The 17,506-nt window shown below is 39.1% G+C and overlaps 2 protein-coding genes and 1 pseudogene across 2 annotated transcripts; 2 read left to right on the forward strand and 1 right to left on the reverse strand.

The window, feature by feature from the left end:
- Positions 1–465: 465 nt before the first annotated feature.
- Positions 466–5,387, reverse strand: Dnajb9 (DnaJ heat shock protein family (Hsp40) member B9). Its single transcript, XM_052738401.1, has 3 exons — positions 5,201–5,387; positions 3,427–3,653; positions 466–2,036 (listed from the first exon to the last, which is right to left on the reverse strand). The coding sequence occupies exons 2-3, from the start codon at positions 3,641–3,643 to the stop codon at positions 1,585–1,587; spliced, it is 669 nt and encodes a 222-aa protein (XP_052594361.1). The 5' UTR covers positions 3,644–3,653; positions 5,201–5,387; the 3' UTR covers positions 466–1,584.
- Positions 5,388–5,540: 153 nt separating this feature from the next.
- On the forward strand, positions 5,541–10,069 carry LOC128110608 (THAP domain-containing protein 5-like; annotated as a pseudogene).
- Positions 10,070–10,330: 261 nt separating this feature from the next.
- LOC128110705 (THAP domain-containing protein 5-like) lies at positions 10,331–16,895 on the forward strand. Its single transcript, XM_052738400.1, is given in 2 exon segments — positions 10,331–10,724; positions 10,726–16,895. Coding segments are annotated over 2 exon segments (792 nt in total). The 5' UTR covers positions 10,331–10,374; the 3' UTR covers positions 11,168–16,895.
- The last annotated feature ends 611 nt before the right edge of the window (positions 16,896–17,506 follow it).

Consider the following 17,506-nt stretch of genomic DNA (forward strand, 5'->3'; position numbering starts at 1 on the left):
AATTCTCAAAGGGCTAGGAATTCTCAGAGGGCTAGGAATGTACTTAATGACAGGAGTACCTGACATACCTTGGATCATTTCAAGTACTGCAAGAGAGATAAGACGAGAGAGATTTGTGTGTTTGAGTGGAGGGGTAGAGAGAGTGTGTGTTGAGAGGAGGGGTAATTCCCAAAGATAGTTACAGTTTTATGCAGTCTCTGCTTTTTCTCAACCAGGCCTAATTAGGAGAGGCCTTGTGACACAACACTTGCTCTCAAAAAGAAAATAAAAATTAGTTAACAAAACCTTCAAGCTACTGAAATATGAGATGGTAACACAACAGAAGCTACCAAATGGCAATAAAATAAGATCATCTTGGTGATTTCAGGTTAGACAAAACTTCAAGAGTATGACCTTTAATCAGTATATGTCCCATTTTATACACTGTATAACCCCGAACTGCATAATAAAAATGACAACAGTGAAGACCAGGTTGTAAATATTTATATCTCTCATACACAATATTGCATGAGACATTACTAGTTTTCATATGCATCCATAGGATTAATACTCATATGGAGTATAACATGGAAAAGTGCAGAACTAAAGAAATAACTCTAACAACAAAAAAAAAGCACACATTTCTTAGGATTTAAAAATATTGCACATATAAGGCTGCACAGAAATTACTGGCTGCTTTTACAAAAAGAATGAGGTATTAGTCAATCTCTAGATAAAGATAAGTGCCAGAGAAATTACACACACACTGAAGGAAAAAAAACCACACACCCACCCACACACACCCACCCACCCAAAAAAAAAAAAAAACCCAAACACAATTAAGACCTAGAAAGTCAACAAACAGAAAGAAATGAAAAATAAAGATATTTAGGTAGCTATGATTTTGATCATACAAAATCATTAGCCCAGGACCAAACACAATCTCTTGGCAATATTTCATAAGTTTTAAACTTTTTCAGCTTAACTACGTGCAATACAATCATTCCTGTTACACCAATTCTACTGTAGAAGAGGCATCTTTTTGTGATAATTAAACCACCACTTTCTAAAGCATTCAGTGGCAATTAGCCAAAAGCCTGTTGTCTCCTTCACGGACTGACTCAATTACAGTTTCATAGACGTTTAGTAACCCAAGTCACAGGTGCTACAGGGCATGCTATTTTAAGTTAGCAGAGGTTCACTGCAAAAATTATTCAAGTTCACACAATTTATATCTATAGTAACTTTTAAAGTTTAATCTTTAAGTATGTGTCAGGCAAATTGAGTTTTGCCTGCAAATTTTTTTTTTTTTTTGGTGTGGCCAAATTAGTGAGTCAAAGGATAGGTAAAGAAAAAAAAAATCTTGCAAATGATCTTTTAAAAGAACCTTTCCTAATCAGGAAAATTAATAATCAGAGTTGTCTACTAGCTGAATGTGATTGAATCTGTCAAAAAAAATATTTAATATATGGAATACCTATAACCAACTGCTTAATGTAAGTAAAGTCATGCATTTGTCAAAATAGTTCACAGAAAACTGTTTTTTCATCAGACATAGTGAGAAAGAATAAACTAAGTGGGCTTAGTGGAAACAAAGAGAACCAACTATTGTCCTGAACAATCAGTGTATGTAGTAACCATATTTCCTCTTCGTTGAGTGACAGTCCTGCAGTGCTTACTAGATCCATGAAATCTATTTTCAGTCTGTACTGTGTGTCGATTGGTGGTATCAAAGCCACTAAAAGAAAACATTTTCTCCATATCTTCAAACATGTCATCAAACAATCCACCTCCAAAAGAAAACTCTTGGAAATGATGCCTTTGTCTATTGGAACCATCCTGGCGTGTCTGGAAGTGATTTTCAAAATGCTTCTTAGACCGAGTGTTTTGGTTCTGGCCAAAAAGATTAAAGTCTTTAAATAAGTCATCAAAATTGAAGTTAAAAGATTGCTCAAAAGGACTTCCACCTCCTTGTTGTCCTTTGCCATTAGTAAAAGCACTGTGTCCAACTGTATCATACTCTTTCCGCCTATGAGCATCTGAGAGTGTTTCATATGCTGAAAGAGACATAAAAATCATTTAGCAACTGAAGATAAAATATTCAAAATTATGTATATGTAAACTTCAAAGACATGATTTCAATCTATGTATTTCAGGGAAGAATTTCACATCACAAACAAAATATTACAAGTAACAATAATGTAAAATATAGGGCTGGAGAGATGGCTCAGAGGTTAAGAGCACCGACTGCTCTTCCAGAGGTCCTGAGTTCAATTCCCAGCACCCACATGGTGGTTCACAACCATCTGTAATGAGACCTGGCAGCCTCCTCTGTGTGCATAATAAATAAATAAATTTTAAAAAAAAAAAAAAAAAAAAAAAAATAATGTAAAATATAAATTGTAAAACAAGGCAGGGACTTTTGTTTTATCAACTCATATCAGTAGTTAGAACAATCTTTCAATTATTTCTTCAATTAATATGCTATATTTGTCAAATAAAAGCTATCATCACAGATAAACATGTTGGCAAAATTAATCTGTTCATCTTCATATTTTTTGTGCAAAACTGTGATTTGTATTATTAAAGAATTATTATCAAATGTATCCAACTAATAGAAAATCAGGTTTTTCACGTTCTTAGTTGAACGTTTAATTCCAACTCCTAGTTAGGCCTATTAACTACTTAAGTAATGTGCAAGACGTAGTTTGTTTTAGAACTAGTGTTAAGACAAAACATGCTTCAGTTTTTTAAAGACACATTGGTTTGAAATATAGATGAAGTAAAGAAGACACCTTTAAACTATTGTGTTTATATTAAGTCAATACTCAGTAAAATAAGTTTCTTAAGTTACTTAATACAAATTTTTACTTCCCAAGACAGTTGTGTAGCTTGGTCTGTTTAAGGGGTCCCTGGCAGTGAAATCAGGATCTATCCCTGGTGCATGAGCTGGCTTTTTGGAGTCCATTACCTATGGTGGGAAACCTTGCATAGCCTTGATGCAGGGGGAGGGGCTTAGATTTGCTTCTACTGAATATACCAGGTTTTACTGATTCCCCATGGGAGGCCTTACCTTTGTGGAGGAGGGGATGGGAGGGGGTTGGAGAGGAGTGTGAGGAGGGATGGGAGGGGGAATCTGTGGTTGTTATGTAAAATGAATAAAAAATTTAATAAAGAAAAATGCTGAAAAATTGGCCTACTAATATCCATTTTTATAAATAAATAAATAAATAAGGGAAATGGTGTATTTCCAATAATTTTAGAATTGTAAACTAACATAATTACCTACTATAATTCATTACTTGCTCAGGAGCCAAGTATCTATTCTAACAAAATAATTACAAACTCTCTCATCTCAGCTCCATCTTTCAGAGGACACAAAATTGTCAGTTACCATTGCCCTTACTATAAATACCCATGAGACTGCAGGAAGAATCATTTACTTACCTTCTGCAATCTCTCTGAATTTTGCTTCAGCATCAGGGCTCTTATTTTTGTCAGGGTGGTACTTCATGGCTAATTTGTGAAAGGCCTTCTTGATTTGTCTCTCTGAAGCCGATTTTGGCACACCTAAGATATCATAGTAGCTTTTTGAGGCTAGGATTAATTCTGTTATCATTAAAATGCAAATTGCAAAGACGAAAACTGACTGGGGAGTAGCCATTTCTAATATCCTAAAAAAGAAAGAAAAACATGTTTTTACACAAGGAACACATCTTAAGACTTCTAATAAGCAATTGAACTCAACAAGCCTTTGGTATAATAGACTCACAGCAGTATCAAAATGTTATACACACAGTATCATATACTCATGATATTGTACTGTCAGTATCTCTAATATTAAGAGTCTATTAGCAAGTCTTTTGCTTATCAGTTGAAAAGAAAGCTAAATTGATACTTTCTTAGGAAGGCAAGATTTCTACTATTTATGTTGGTAATGAACTGTTGTTTGCCTGTGATGTTAAAGATATTAACTCTTCAGAATATTTTTCTCCTGATATTCCTACTCCAGCTTCCTCAGTGTTATCTTTAACACCACAAAATCCAGCTTCAGAATACGACCTGACTATTGAAAACTTCTGTCTCCTTTGTGTTTGGCTAGAATCTTAGCAGAAAGGCAAATGTAGGGAAGGAAAGATGTTCCTCAAGTTGGTTAAATCTATTTGCTCTTAAAAGGGTTCCAACAATCAGTTTTCATATATGTAAGGTCCCAACTACTTAAGAAATATGTGTAAATAACTTCTGCTTAAAGCTGAAAATTAGTAAAATTTAAGACTTCTACTAAGGCTAGGCTACCAGAGGAAGGAAATAATTTGTACTTTGGATAAACTAGGTTATTAGGTTTTCCAAATTTCTCAGCGAGTAAAATGTTTCTCTTTAAAACATTCAGTTTTACTTAGAATTATTGGTAATACATAATACTCGGGATGAAGTATACCTCTTTGGTTTGCTTTTTTGAATGCTGTACCACAGAAGTCCTTAATAACCTATGATGACATAACAAGGCTGACGAAAAAGCACTATGGTTTGTGGAAACTGCCAGCCGTCCTCTCCTGTGGCTTATTCTGAGCCTAATTAGCAGGTAGATTACTTTTTTCCTGAGAATTAGTCACAGTCACGCGTACCAACCATAAAGTCCAACCTCTTGATCTAAAGACACAAGCAGAAGCCAGGCATAGTGGCACACGCCTTTAATCCCAGCACTCGGGAGGCAGGGACGGTCGGATTACTTTAGAGTTCAAGGCCAGCGAGGTCTACAACAGTGAGTTCCAGGACAGCCAGGATTACCCTGTCTAAAAATAATAATAATAAAATAACGTAAGCGGAGCTTGCCCGGCGAGCTCAGAAACCGCGGTTGGTCACTCGTCAAAGAGTCTACAACTGACAGCCAGGCGCCTTCCAGGGCTTCACACTGACCCTGGAGAAGTTTGGGTGGCCTAACTCCCCCCGTTCAAGCGACTCTGTCCACACAATGGGAGCGCCCTCCTCGACCCCGCAGTAGGGCCGGTCCGGCGTCCCGGCCCGCTCCACGGGGGCGCCGGGTCCGTGTTCGGGCCGCGCCGGCCTGGCCTCGGGGAAGCGGACCCCAAGCCCACGGCAAGCGCAAGCGGTGACGCAGCCACCCGGGGGTCCCGGCGCTGCACTGCCCGCAGGACGCCCAGGCCGAGCCCGTGCACAAAGCGGGCCCGACCGTCTCCGCGCCGCCCAGCCCGATCCTCACCCGTGCGCCTCGCAGCAGCTTCTCCACACCGCGGCGGCCCCGCTCCCGGCTCCCGGCTGCTCCCGGTTCCCTCACCCCGCCGCTCGCGCTCCGACCTCGCCTCCAGCGGCCGACCTGCCTCCGTGCCGCTCGGCCCCGCTCCCTACTGGCGGGAGTCTGGAGCTGGCGCGACCGCCCCGAGAGAGACCTACACGAAACGCTCCCCCATTGGCTGCCGCCGGCCCACCTGACTTTGGCGCCTTACGCGCACGTGGAAATCTGTTGTTGCCGTTTGAGCTGTGCGTCACTTCCGGCACCAACCTCCAGGGGGTGGGGCTAGAGCCTGAGGAAGCGGAAGTGAGTCGACGATTTCCCCCCACACACACACACACATCCTTCCCTGGGGCGGATCGCCGCGCAGGCGCGGTGGGCTGCGCTGCGCGTGGGGCCTGAGGCCCCGCCTTGGAGTGGCGTGCTGGGCCACGCCCCTCGGGGTCAGGTTGACCCGGCGTTTTGCTTGGCCTTTGCTGCAAGAAATCGCCGCGGTCGTAATAAAGGCCGGAAGCTGAGCTTTTGTCCGTAAGTAGCCGGGTGACCTGAAGACTTCAGCCTCACCCTTAGGGGGTGTGTCAGTGGCCCTCGGCGTCCAGGCCTGGGTCTGTCACCTGTTAGTTTATTAGTCCTCAGTTCCCCCAAAGGCTTGAGTCCACTGTACTTGATGCCTTGAGACAGGGTTTCTCTGTGTAGCTTTCTGCCTTTCCCGGAACTCACTTGGTAGCCCAGGCTGGCCTCGAACTCACTGAGATCCGCCTGGCTCTGCCTCCTGAGTGCTGCGATTTAAGGCGTGCGCCACCACCGCCCGGCTTCAAGTTTAAAACAGTAAAGTTTGCGCGGTGCCCGGAGGTGGGGAAGTGGCCCCGCCCCCTTTCCTTGCTTTAACTACGTTTAAAGTACATCGGAGTCGCTAATTGGGAAGGTGAGGTTCCTGTGAGGTTGGTCACACAGGTGGAATGTAACCCTGGGTTTTTCCTGCGAAAACTGATGCCCAAAATGATGAGCAACCTCGAAAATTCTGCTAGACCGGAATTAAAAACTTGTGTCTTGTTTAAGGATATTTATACTCTTAAGTTAGTGCAGAGATCGTGAGAGGTAAATTTGTCCTAAATGACAGCATGAAATATTTCAGAAACAATGTAAGTACTTAGTTCATTCAGAGGCCAAGGCAAGGTTCCAAAGCCAGATTTGCTGAGTTCAAACCCTGGTTCCCTGACTTTAGTAACTTTTGCAAAGTATTTAAGCTCTCAGCGCCTCAAATTTCTCTCTGTATGGGTAAACAGATAAAGCAGTACTTGAAGTATGTGCTTAATTTATATATATGAAAGTCAGTTCAGTTCAAATAATTCTATTTCCATTTTTCCCCCTTGTATTTAAAAGTAATCCAGAGCCTGGCGGTGGTGGCGCACGCCTTTAATCCCGGCACTCGGGAGGCAGAGGCAGGCGGATCTCTGTGAGTTCGAGGCCACCTGATCTACAGAGCGAGCTCCAGGAAAGGCACAAAGCTTCACAGAGAAACCCTGTCTGGAAAAACCAAAAACAAACAAATAAATAGAAGCTACACAGAGAAATCCTGTCCCAAAAAAACCAATAAATAATAAATAAAAGTAATCCAGATAGAGCTACCCTGATTTCTCATTTGCTTCAAATTTATTTTGAGACTAACATTTTTCTTTAGTCCTGATGCTGTTATTCAATAATGGTTCAGGCAAATAATGTGAAAAAAATTATAAACCCAAGTAATTCACATGACATGGCATTATTTCCGTGATTGGTTTCCTTGAATGCCTTCCACAAAATGCAGTGATATTTAGAAAGAAAAATCTAATTCATGGTTAGTTGAAAGGCCAATGTCATAATCTCTAGCTCTGAGATTTGAAGTCAAATATCTTTCAGATACCTTTGGTCCCTATGGAGGGCATAATTTCAGAATTCAATTTTTTCTACTATCAATTTTTAAGAATCTAGTACTTCATTAGTATGCATTTAGTGTTCAGCTTATTTTCTGGGCAGGGCATGGTGGTGCAATTTGTAATCTCAACACTCTGAATGCTGAGGCAGGAGAATTAGGAGTTCAAGGCCTCTTTGGGCAACATAGGAAAGACCATGTCAGCAAAAAGAAATGTGGCTGTCTTATGAATTTGGAGGAAATACAGAAGATAGTGAAAAATACAAAAAAAAAAAAAAAAGCCAATGTGAGAAATTATTCAGGAAACAATTGAGAAGATTTCTTAAAGAGCATGGCTAAGTAGGTCAGAAATGTAGTGCAATCCAGTTACTGTAAATAAAGATATCCACAAAGTACACTTATAAAGGTTTGTTATACAACATTGCATGTAGGTACAGGAAATTATTTGCATGCTACATACTACATGAATTTGTAAAAAGTATATTCTCATTTTAAATGTAACAAAAGCTTGAACGTGTCCTTTTTGCCTTTAAATACCTTTTTTTGGTTATGCCTATGTGGTTGATATATTGTGCACTCCAATAAACTTATCTGGGGGTCAGAGAACAGAACAGCCACTATATTAAACATAGGTTTAGACAGTGGTAGCACACGCCTTTAATCCTAGAATTCAGGAGGCAGAGATCCATCTGGATCTCTGTGAGTTCAAAGCCACACTGGAAACAGGCATGGTGACACATGCCTTTAATCTCAGAAAGTGATGGCAGGAAGCAGAAAGGTATATAAGGCGTGAGGACCAGGAACTAGAGCCTTGTTAGTTAAGCTTTTGGCTTTTAGCAGCAGTTCAGCTGAGATCCATTTCGGATGAGGATTCAGAGGTTTTCAGTCTGAGGAAACAAGATGGGCTGAGAAATTGGCGAGATGAGGTTGGATGGGGCCTGTTCTGTTTCTGTGATCCTTTCAGCGTTCACCCCAGTACCTGGCTCCGGGTTTGTTTTTATTAATAAGACCTTTTAAGATTCATGTTACATGCCTATCATACTTAAAACCCCAATATATTTATATGTTTAAGGTTGAAAGATTCTCCAAAGACATATTATTTCATTTGGTGACAACTCCCATCTGGTTTTTCTACATAAAGTTTTCAGTGTTAAAAGTTATTTCCTACATACAGGATCTTGCAAACTTACCAAAACTTGAGGGAAGAAAAAAAATACTAATTTTACAAATTATAAACTAAATTAATTGGGATTGAGAGTATAAAGCTATGTTTTGAGTAAGAAGCTTTGTATTGTAACTATATAAAGGAACATGAAATTATATAGTATATACCTTGGTTATGTTTTTGGAATGTCATCTAATGAAATATAAATTATTGTCAACTATTGTTTAATGTACTGTAAATTTATTAAACTAATAGAAATTTGTTTCTGTCAAATTCTGGCACTGCCATCAATAAACTTTTGTCTATAAAATATATTTCAGTATACTAGAATCAGCCCTAAATTCAGAATGTCAATACAGGAACAAAATGTTTCCTTCTTTAGCCAACCAAGTGCTTGGATTTCAGGATATATCATCACAGTTGACTGAGGCTGAACATGTAAACATACACAGTTCTTTTTTGCATCAGAGTTCTTCTTTCAGAACTTGAATGTTACAGTTTCTAATCAATTGATATCAACCTCTAGAAACATTGGACTAAATTGCACATAAGTATAGCTCATGCAAATCCCAGTAGTAAAGAGAATGGAATATTAGTAATTTTATTTTCAGATAAATCATTTGTTTCAATTGACTTCTCTCTTAAATATTAACAAGATGAGCATGATGGTACACATCTGTAATCCTAGCACTCAGAATGAGGCAGGAGGATCATGAAATTGAGGCTAGTCTGGCCTACACAGTGATCTTGTCTCAAAAACATTAAAAATAAGCTAAAATGTTAATACTGCCTAAAATTGTAGACAGCAAACCATTTGACATATCCTATATAAAGTAGGTTTAAATGAGAACTTGTAATTTATGCATTTATTTGCTACTTCTAGCAAGCCATATAATAGTAATGTATAACCCATAGGAAGTATATATAAATTTTATCCTTTGTAGCAACACATTTTAGTTGAAGGAACACTGAAGTGCTTTATGAGCTATTCTCAGATGAAAGCTTTGGCCACTTACCATATCTTGGTTTTCTTACTGCACAGACAGGGTGGTGATAGTTGTAGAGATTCTGTTAATTGATAGGGATGGTTACCTTGCTTTTTTAACACTCAATGATAGATTATTTAAATGTGCAGGCCAGGAATTAGTCAAAGTTTTAAAGAATACATAGAGTTTTTATTTTCCTTTTTTTTTTTTTTAATTTCAGGTTTCCTCTACGTGACAAAGACTTGAAAAGTGGTTAAAGAATATGAAGTGCGATTCTTGGTTCCTGTGCAGTGACCATTTTGCTTCTGACTCTTTTGACATCAGATGGTGTATCTGTTATTTAAAGCACACTGCAATCCCAACAATATCGTCTTTGCCTGAAGACTGTCAGGTCTTGAAGTAGTGGAGAGGGAGTAATGCTGAGTAGGGTGACACATTGCAGGGACAGTTTTCAGGGTGATTTGAGTAGAGAAAGTAAGAAAGATTACCATTGAGAGAACAGATGCATGAGTAAAAAGCAACACTAATTTGTACTGCTACTAAAAGGATGACAGTTTCTTTAAATTTAAACTTATGAAGCGGTTTAAGAAACAACAAAAGCCGGGCGGTGGTGGCGCACGCCTTTAATCCCAGCACTTGGGAGGCAGAGCCAGGCGGATCTCTGAGTTTGAGGCCAGCCTGGGCTACAAAGTGAGTTCCAGGAAAGGCGCAAAACTACAGAGAAACCCTATCTCGAAAAACCAAAAAAAAAAAAAAAAGAAACAACAAAAATAGCATATGTATACTTACATTGTATTAAAATTAGCTATTGGGTTATGCTTTAATCACTGGTCATTTGAAAGACCTAAACTGTTTGTCATATATTGAAGAGTGTAATGCTTTTTAAAAATTAATTAAAAGATATACTTAAGTAGAACTTTCGTGCTTGAATAAGTTTGTTTGGCCAGTGTACTGCTCAAAGTTAAAGTTACATAGTTATAACTGATGAGATTCTATAAGTATATCTTTTTCAGAATTTAAAAATATTTTCTAGGGAAAAGATACTTCTAAAAAAAACAATCTCAGAAGAGAAAATTGGGAGATGAGAAAGAAGTGTGCTGGAAAGTTAAGTCTGAAGAATCAATTGCATCAAATGAAGCAAAGGAAAATACTGGTAACAAAGATGTACTGCCAAGAACATGCAGAATTACTTGATTCATCTGCTCTGGTGAAGCCACCAACTCCAAGAGCAGAAAGCATACAAAATAACATATTACCTCTTAAACAAGATACCTTAAAAACATCAATAAATCAAGATTTAGGTGTAGTTGGATTTTGTGCATCTTCTGAGAGTCGAAATTCTACGACTATTGCTTTGAGAACTTCAAATTCAGAAGACATAATTACTAACCATCTTGTTAATCCAAACTTTATAAATAATTTCATGGAAACTGTCAGGTCAGGAAAATTCATTTCTCTTCAGCACAGTTGAAGAATTAAACATAAATAACAAATATTTTACTGCCATTTTAATACCCACAGAAAATTGTAAACCTGCAGTTAATTCTTTCATAGCAGCTTCCAAGGAAACCATGGAAATGGAAGACACAGGCATTGAAGACTCCTTTTATAAGGGTGTAGACCACAGTGCTGAAGTCTTACATATTGAACATTCATACTACAGACAAGATACAAATAAGGAACATCTTTGGCAAAATGTCTCTAACCTATACTCAAAGATCACTCTTCTTGAGCTACAAAAGCAACAAATTCCAGGAAGATTGATGTCTTTGGAAACTCTTTTAAGCCAACTACAGCAGAAGAACTGGCTATCTGAAGAAAACATCAAGATAACAGAGAACTATTTCCCAATGTATAAAGTCACTGTGAGATAAAAGTTTTTAAAGCTATGATTTTTGCATAAGCTTTTTCCAGCTAAATCAAATCATTTGTGAAGTGAACTTTGTCCTGTAGATAAAGTTCTTGGAAGCTATGAAAGTGCTCCAGTGTTACAAACAACATCCTGTTCTTACAGTGCTCAGTAAAAAGGGGGAAATGAAAAGAGTTGTTTGGCTGAAGAAATAGTTTTATTACTTGATAATTTTCCAATTATAGTTAAAATGATAAAATTTATTTATAAAATAGGAAAAAGATGCAGTCAAAATTGGCCAGACTATATCAGTTCTGGTTGTGCTGCTGGCACAAGCTAGTATATTGACCCTCAGAGAGCTGGGGATGTAGCTCAGTGATAAAGCACTTGCCTGGTTTGTACAAGGCCTTGGGAGTCAGTCCCCAGAGCTGGAGTCAATAAAGGAGCCTCAGTCCCTAATCTGTAAAATAAGGGCACTTAATATAAAATATAAATACTATTTCTTTAAAGATACTTTGCTTAGAACAGATTTTCTATATGATGATGCATACTTATGTAATAGTAAAAGATGGCTAGAATTTAGTATTAATGATTAGATTATTCTCAGTATCTTTTCTGTGTTGCGTAACCATTTGGCTATAGTTACATACCTATAATATAAAGGAAAATACTACTATTAGAATCTTATTTTAGTTAAATTCCGCTGTCAAGAGAGATACTTTTAAAGTTGAAAGAATATATATTACTTTTTATATATGTGTATTCATATATACACTTATATGTATATATGTAGCTCACCATTATAATACATTTAAGTGTCTTAACACCCTGTGTTTATAAACCTATAATTTGTAAACCAAAAAAGTTCAATGGTGTTAATCTTAAATATTTTAGAAATATTATAATTATTTAGTTAAGACATTTATCTAAAATTGATGGTGATATAGGTAAAAATATCGTTTGTATCCATTTGTTTTGTTTTGTTTTGACTTCTTAAGTGATTTTATTCCATTACCCTTGCTGATCCTCACCCCTGCTGCCACCATCTCCCAGATTCTGAGACATGTGGCTTGAATGTGGTGTATCACTCAGATCCAGGTAGTCCCAGCAAGGGCTCATTATAAGGCAGTTATCTGCTCAATGGTGTGGAGGGCCTTTCTTCAAATCTTTTTGCTTGCTGGTGGTCTCCTTTGCAATTTTGTGCTTGGCTTTTCTTTCTCTAGTTTCAAAAATTCACTGAGGGTGAGTTTTTCAAACTTCTTGATAATAAGGAAGGCACACCCTGGTGAAGCTTTTTATGCTCCTCTATGGGGTTGTCGTCTATCTGGTTCCCAACCTTTCAGTTTTTTTGAATCAGAAAAAAAGCCTTTCTGCCATCCACTCTGGAGTGCAGAAGCAGCCCTCCAGGAAGGGCCAGTTCTTGAAGGTGAGATGCAATGGTCCTTGAGATACAGCTGCCAGGCCAGGGGCAGCGCCAGAGCCCCCGGGACACTGCTGCCACAACCTTTCATTTGTGCTTAAGAAATAAATGTAAAACTGAAGACCACTTTTAGCACAGGTGCGAAGAATGGGTGACTTGTCCCTGAGAATCGGCTTCAGAACAACTGAATGTGTTACTGCCTGTGGTATTGAGAAAGGTGCTATTGGTCTCATTCTTTAGGGATGTCTGTTTGTTTTGAGACAGGATCTTCCTATGTATGTAGCTCAGGATAATCTCAAACTTGGTCATCCATCCACCTACCTCAGCCTGTTGATTGCTTCAAGTAGAGAGACAGGCATGCACCACATGCCTGGGCTGAGCTTTGTTTGTATTGCCCTAACAGTGCTTGTGTTCTTTTTATATCATGATATTATCTATAGCTCCCTCTTTCACTGGATTATGGGCTTTTTCCAGTTGGTTTTTGTTGTTTTCCTCTATCTTCTTCTGTAATGTGACTTTACAGTTCTCCTATCTGGAGATAGAGTTATTTTACCTCCTTGAATTAGGGTAGGCTCTGAGACTGATCGCATCAGTAGAATGTTGTAAATGTGACATAGCAGTTCCTAATTGTCCCTGTCATTGTCCTAGCATCTTCCATGTCCTTTAGGAGCACTTAACTCTTAGATGGCCAGATGCCATGTAAGATAACCCCACCCCCATAACACCATGCTGGAAAAGCCCATTCTCGTAGGCTCTAAGACCGAGATGAAGCCGGGTGGTGGTGGCGCACACTTTTAATCCCAGCACTCGGGGGCAGAGGCAGGTGGGTCTCTGAGTTCAAGGCCAGCCTGGGCTACAGAGTGAGTTCCAGGAAAGGCACAAAGCTACACAGAGAAACCCTGTCTTGAAACCCCCCCCAAAAAAGGCTGAGACGACTGATCCTGAGGTGCCAGCTGCTCTAAATGACACCAGATGCAACCGAGAGGAACCTAGCTGAGTACCTCTCACATAGCTGTATAAAATTGTGGGCAGTGTTTGTTTTAAGGTGGTAGTTTGGGGATGGATAATCAGACAACAAAAGAGATTCCTTATCTCTATCATCTTCATCACTGTGACTCTTCACCATTTCTACTATAAAAGATAACTCTTACTTAACTAAGTTCCATTCCTGGTTGGACTCAAATATCTTTTTTTTTTTCACTTTTTTGCTGTAATATCAGATCACCCTTAAGTTGCTTTTGTCAGTTATTTTTGTCATAACTAATGTGATTTGAGAGATGCATCCCAGAGAGATGCAATGTGAAGACTCAATCCACTTTGCTAGCTTTGAAGACGGGAAGGAGAAACCAAGGAACATGGAAGCATCCATAAGCTAGAAACAGTTTACAACCTGCTAGAAACTGATGACCTCAATCCTAAAACCGCAAGGAATCCAATTCTAAAAGTCTAAACATACATTCTCCCTCTAGAATGAAACACATTCTATGATCACCCTATACCTCACTTCTAAAGAATTGTAAAAATGTTTATGTTGTTTTAATTCACTGTATTTGGGACAATTATTACCAACAGCAATAAGAAAGTAATGCAAGTGCTTAATCTGTTTGAGGTTCGGTTTAAGTCTCCACCCCCATCCCTTAAAAGTATATCTCAGCCTGTGTTGCTTAATTCACTAAGCCAGGTTTCTTACTGAAATACAATTAATGTTTTATTCAGAGGTTCCAAGCATTGAGTAAAATGTGCAAGTTATTTGTAAACTGTAAAAAGCTACAGCAATGTCAGATACTAACATTGTTATTTGAATTCTCTTTAATGGTCTAATAGCAAAGCTCAAAAGTTGTATTTATATTTCCTAAATTTATCTACTGAGGCCTAATAGATACAAAATTCAAAATGTATTGTTACCCTCAGCCGAATTAGGGCAGGGAGTGGTAATCTTTGTATTTTGTTTCTTTGGATACCTACAGCTACAAGCCCTGTGAAAATGTGGGTAGAACTCAATTATTGTCATGTGATACACAATGAGATAAAATAAGCCACAGATTTGCTCCTAATCCTTGCATTCTAAAATCAAAATATTTCCTAGGATTTGGAGGTAGTCTTTAGAAGTTTGTGAAAATCTAAATATTAGAGTAAATATGCCTCAGATTCTGAGTGGAAATAGGACAAATGATGTGGATAGATGGATGAAAGGGAGGAAGACAGGATTGAAAGAAGAGGAATGTGGATGAGTAGATGACTAGATAGCAAGTACCAGGAATTTATATTAGACAGTTAACGATTTCTTAGGAAGTAGCAAGGATTCAAGAAGTGTAAAGAAATCGGGTAAAGTGTTCTACAGTCTCAATCCATAACAGGAACTTCCCTTCCCCTACTGTAAAGTGAGAGTCTTGGTACCTATTTCCTCCTAAATGGAAACTCTTCCATTCTATATGTTTTTAAAACAGGACCCCTATATTGTGAGCCCATAGCTTTGATCCCCAATATTGATTAGTTTACTCAAATTTTACGGTTCCAAATTTCCAAGAGATTGAATTGCTCCAGCTTACATTTTTTTTTAACTAGTGAAAGAAGTAAACTCAGGAATTGACATCTGATGAATCAAATTCATAGGCTGCAAATGCACCCAATGAATAGGGTGGGAAATGGTCACATTATACAGGACAGAGCCCAGTTACCTCATTAATGTTTTGACATTTGTATTTCATTGGCCCCTTTGAAAGCAAGTTCCTTTAGCTTCATGCTGCTGCTTGAGCTTGTAAGGGCCCACAATATTGCTTTATTCCCAGAGAAGAACCAGGCATTGCTGTATAGGATAGCCTTATCTAACTGAAAGTAGATTCAAAGCCAGTATAAATTTATAAGCAGTACTTGAGAGCTATTCCCATGCCTAAACAATTTTTTTTGGATCTCGCTCTGTAGACCAGGCTGGCCTCGAATTCACAGAGACCCGCCTGGCTCTGCCTCCCAAGTGCTGGGATTAAAGGCATGCACCACCGCCACCTGGCAACAATTCTTAAGTATGTCTGAAGAATAAAAGAAAATTTGAAATATTATCTGACTTAATCACAGTGTGTTTCAGAGAAATCTTATGAACAAAGACCTATCATCATTAATCAGTTATAGGCACATAAGTAGTTCTGGTCCAAGCTCCCAGAACTTAGGTTTTTGCATGATCTTATTCAAGAGGCTGAGAAGAGATAAATTTAGATTTTAACAGTGTCTCTGGCTGAATGTGGTGGAGCCCACCTGTAATGTCAGCACTCAAGAACCAGAAGCAGGTAGATTTCAGTTTGAGGCTAGCCTGATCTCCAGTTCAGGCCAGCCAGTGCTACACAATGTACAGGGTATAGTTAAAATGGTAATTCCCTTCATCCCGTCATCATAGTGAATTTATTCACTTACATTAGAATTAATCATTTAAAGCAGAGATCCCTTTTCAGGCTTCCACTCTACTTGATAGCTTCCCTCATACCTCTCATATACTTGTGCCAAAGGCCTCCATGCAGCCCTGTATCCCAGAGCTCTTGAACATAGTGTTAATGCTGTTATTAAATTTGAAAACACAATAGTTTTTCTATCTGGAAATGTGTGTGTGTGTGTGTGTGTGTGTGTGTGTGTGTGTGTGTGTGTGTTTGTGGTGTAGTTTCTTCTTCCTGCATTTTGATACCAAACTTGTGGTCACCATTGCCTGTATTTCAAACTCACAGAGATCCACCTGGCTCTGGCTCTTGACTGCTGGGATTAAAGGTGTGCACCACCACTGCCCAGCTTTGCCTGTATTTCAAAAGGGGTTGAGGATGTGAGGGCGATCTGGCTGCGACATCTGTCACCCCATTGATCGCCAGGGTTGATTCGGCTGATCTGGCTGGCTAGGTGGGTGTCCCCTTCCTCCCTCACCGCTCCATGTGCGTCCCTCCCGAAGCTGTGCGCTCGGTCGAAGAGGATGACCTTCCCCGAATAGAGGAGGACCAGTCTTCGGTCTTCGGTCAAGGGTATACGAGTAGCTGCGCTCCCCTGCTAGAACCTCCAAACAAGCTCTCAAAAGGGGTTGATTGTATGCATACAAGCAGTGAAAACTGTTTACTTCACTTTAGAAACTAGAACAGACAGATTCTGAAATACATGAAATGTGTTCAAAGGATTTTACAGATGTATTTTAAACACCTACATTTTTTGTTTGTTTGTTTTTCGAGACAGGGTTTCTCTGTGTAGTTTTGCACCTTTCCTGGAACTGGCTTTGTAGATCAGGCTGTCCTCGAACTCACAGAGATCTGCCTGCCTCTGCCTCCGGAGTGCTGGGAATAAAGGCTTGTTTGTTTTGTTTTTTTAAGGCTTGTTCTTTGTTTTTTAAAGATTTTATTTATTATGTATACAATGTTCTGCCTGCATGCCAGAAGAGGGCACCAGATCTCATTACAGATGGTTGGGAGCCACCATGTGGTTGCTGGGAATTGAACTCAGGACCTCTGGAAGGACAGCCAGTGCTCTTAACCGCTGAGCCATCTCTCCAGCCCCCCCCACCCCCCCCGGGCCTTCTTGTATCTTATTCTTCAAAGCCACTTGTTCTGGTGCCATTAATCCATTCAAGAGGGCAGGGCCATCCCGACCTAAATACTTCTCAAAAGACCTCCCCCACCCACTTCTCTATAATTTTTGAATTGGGGATTAAGTTACAAAGTATGAATTGAGGGAATATATTCAGACTATAGCAAGGGCCAAAATAAATAAATGAAAATTAACCGTTTTGAGGAAACAGAGACTATGTAGGGAGAGTATAACTTAGAGAAAAGAAGCCAACTATAGTTATTTTACTGAGCAGAAACTATACTACATCCCTAAGAACAAAAACAAGGCATATTTTTTCTGAAGAACTTTAAAAACAAGAATTACAGTAATTTTAGTTGTGTCATTAGAAACAAAAAGTTAATAAGAATATTTATT

This window comes from Peromyscus californicus, unplaced genomic scaffold (genome assembly GCF_007827085.1).
Source record: "Peromyscus californicus insignis strain IS unplaced genomic scaffold, ASM782708v3 Scaffold_15__1_contigs__length_86483966, whole genome shotgun sequence".
In the NCBI taxonomy this organism is placed as follows: Eukaryota; Metazoa; Chordata; class Mammalia; order Rodentia; family Cricetidae; genus Peromyscus; species Peromyscus californicus.

What these genes read in the sequence shown, in the direction of transcription:
- Dnajb9 (XM_052738401.1), bottom strand. Translation starts at nt 3,643, where the DNA reads ATGGCTACTCCCCAGTCAGTTTTCGTCTTTGCAATTTGCATTTTAATG. An exon ending in ATTCAGAGAGATTGCAGAAG is followed by an intron (nt 2,037 to 3,426) that starts GTAAGTAAATGA and finishes TGTCTCTTTCAG; the next exon opens with CATATGAAACACTCTCAGAT.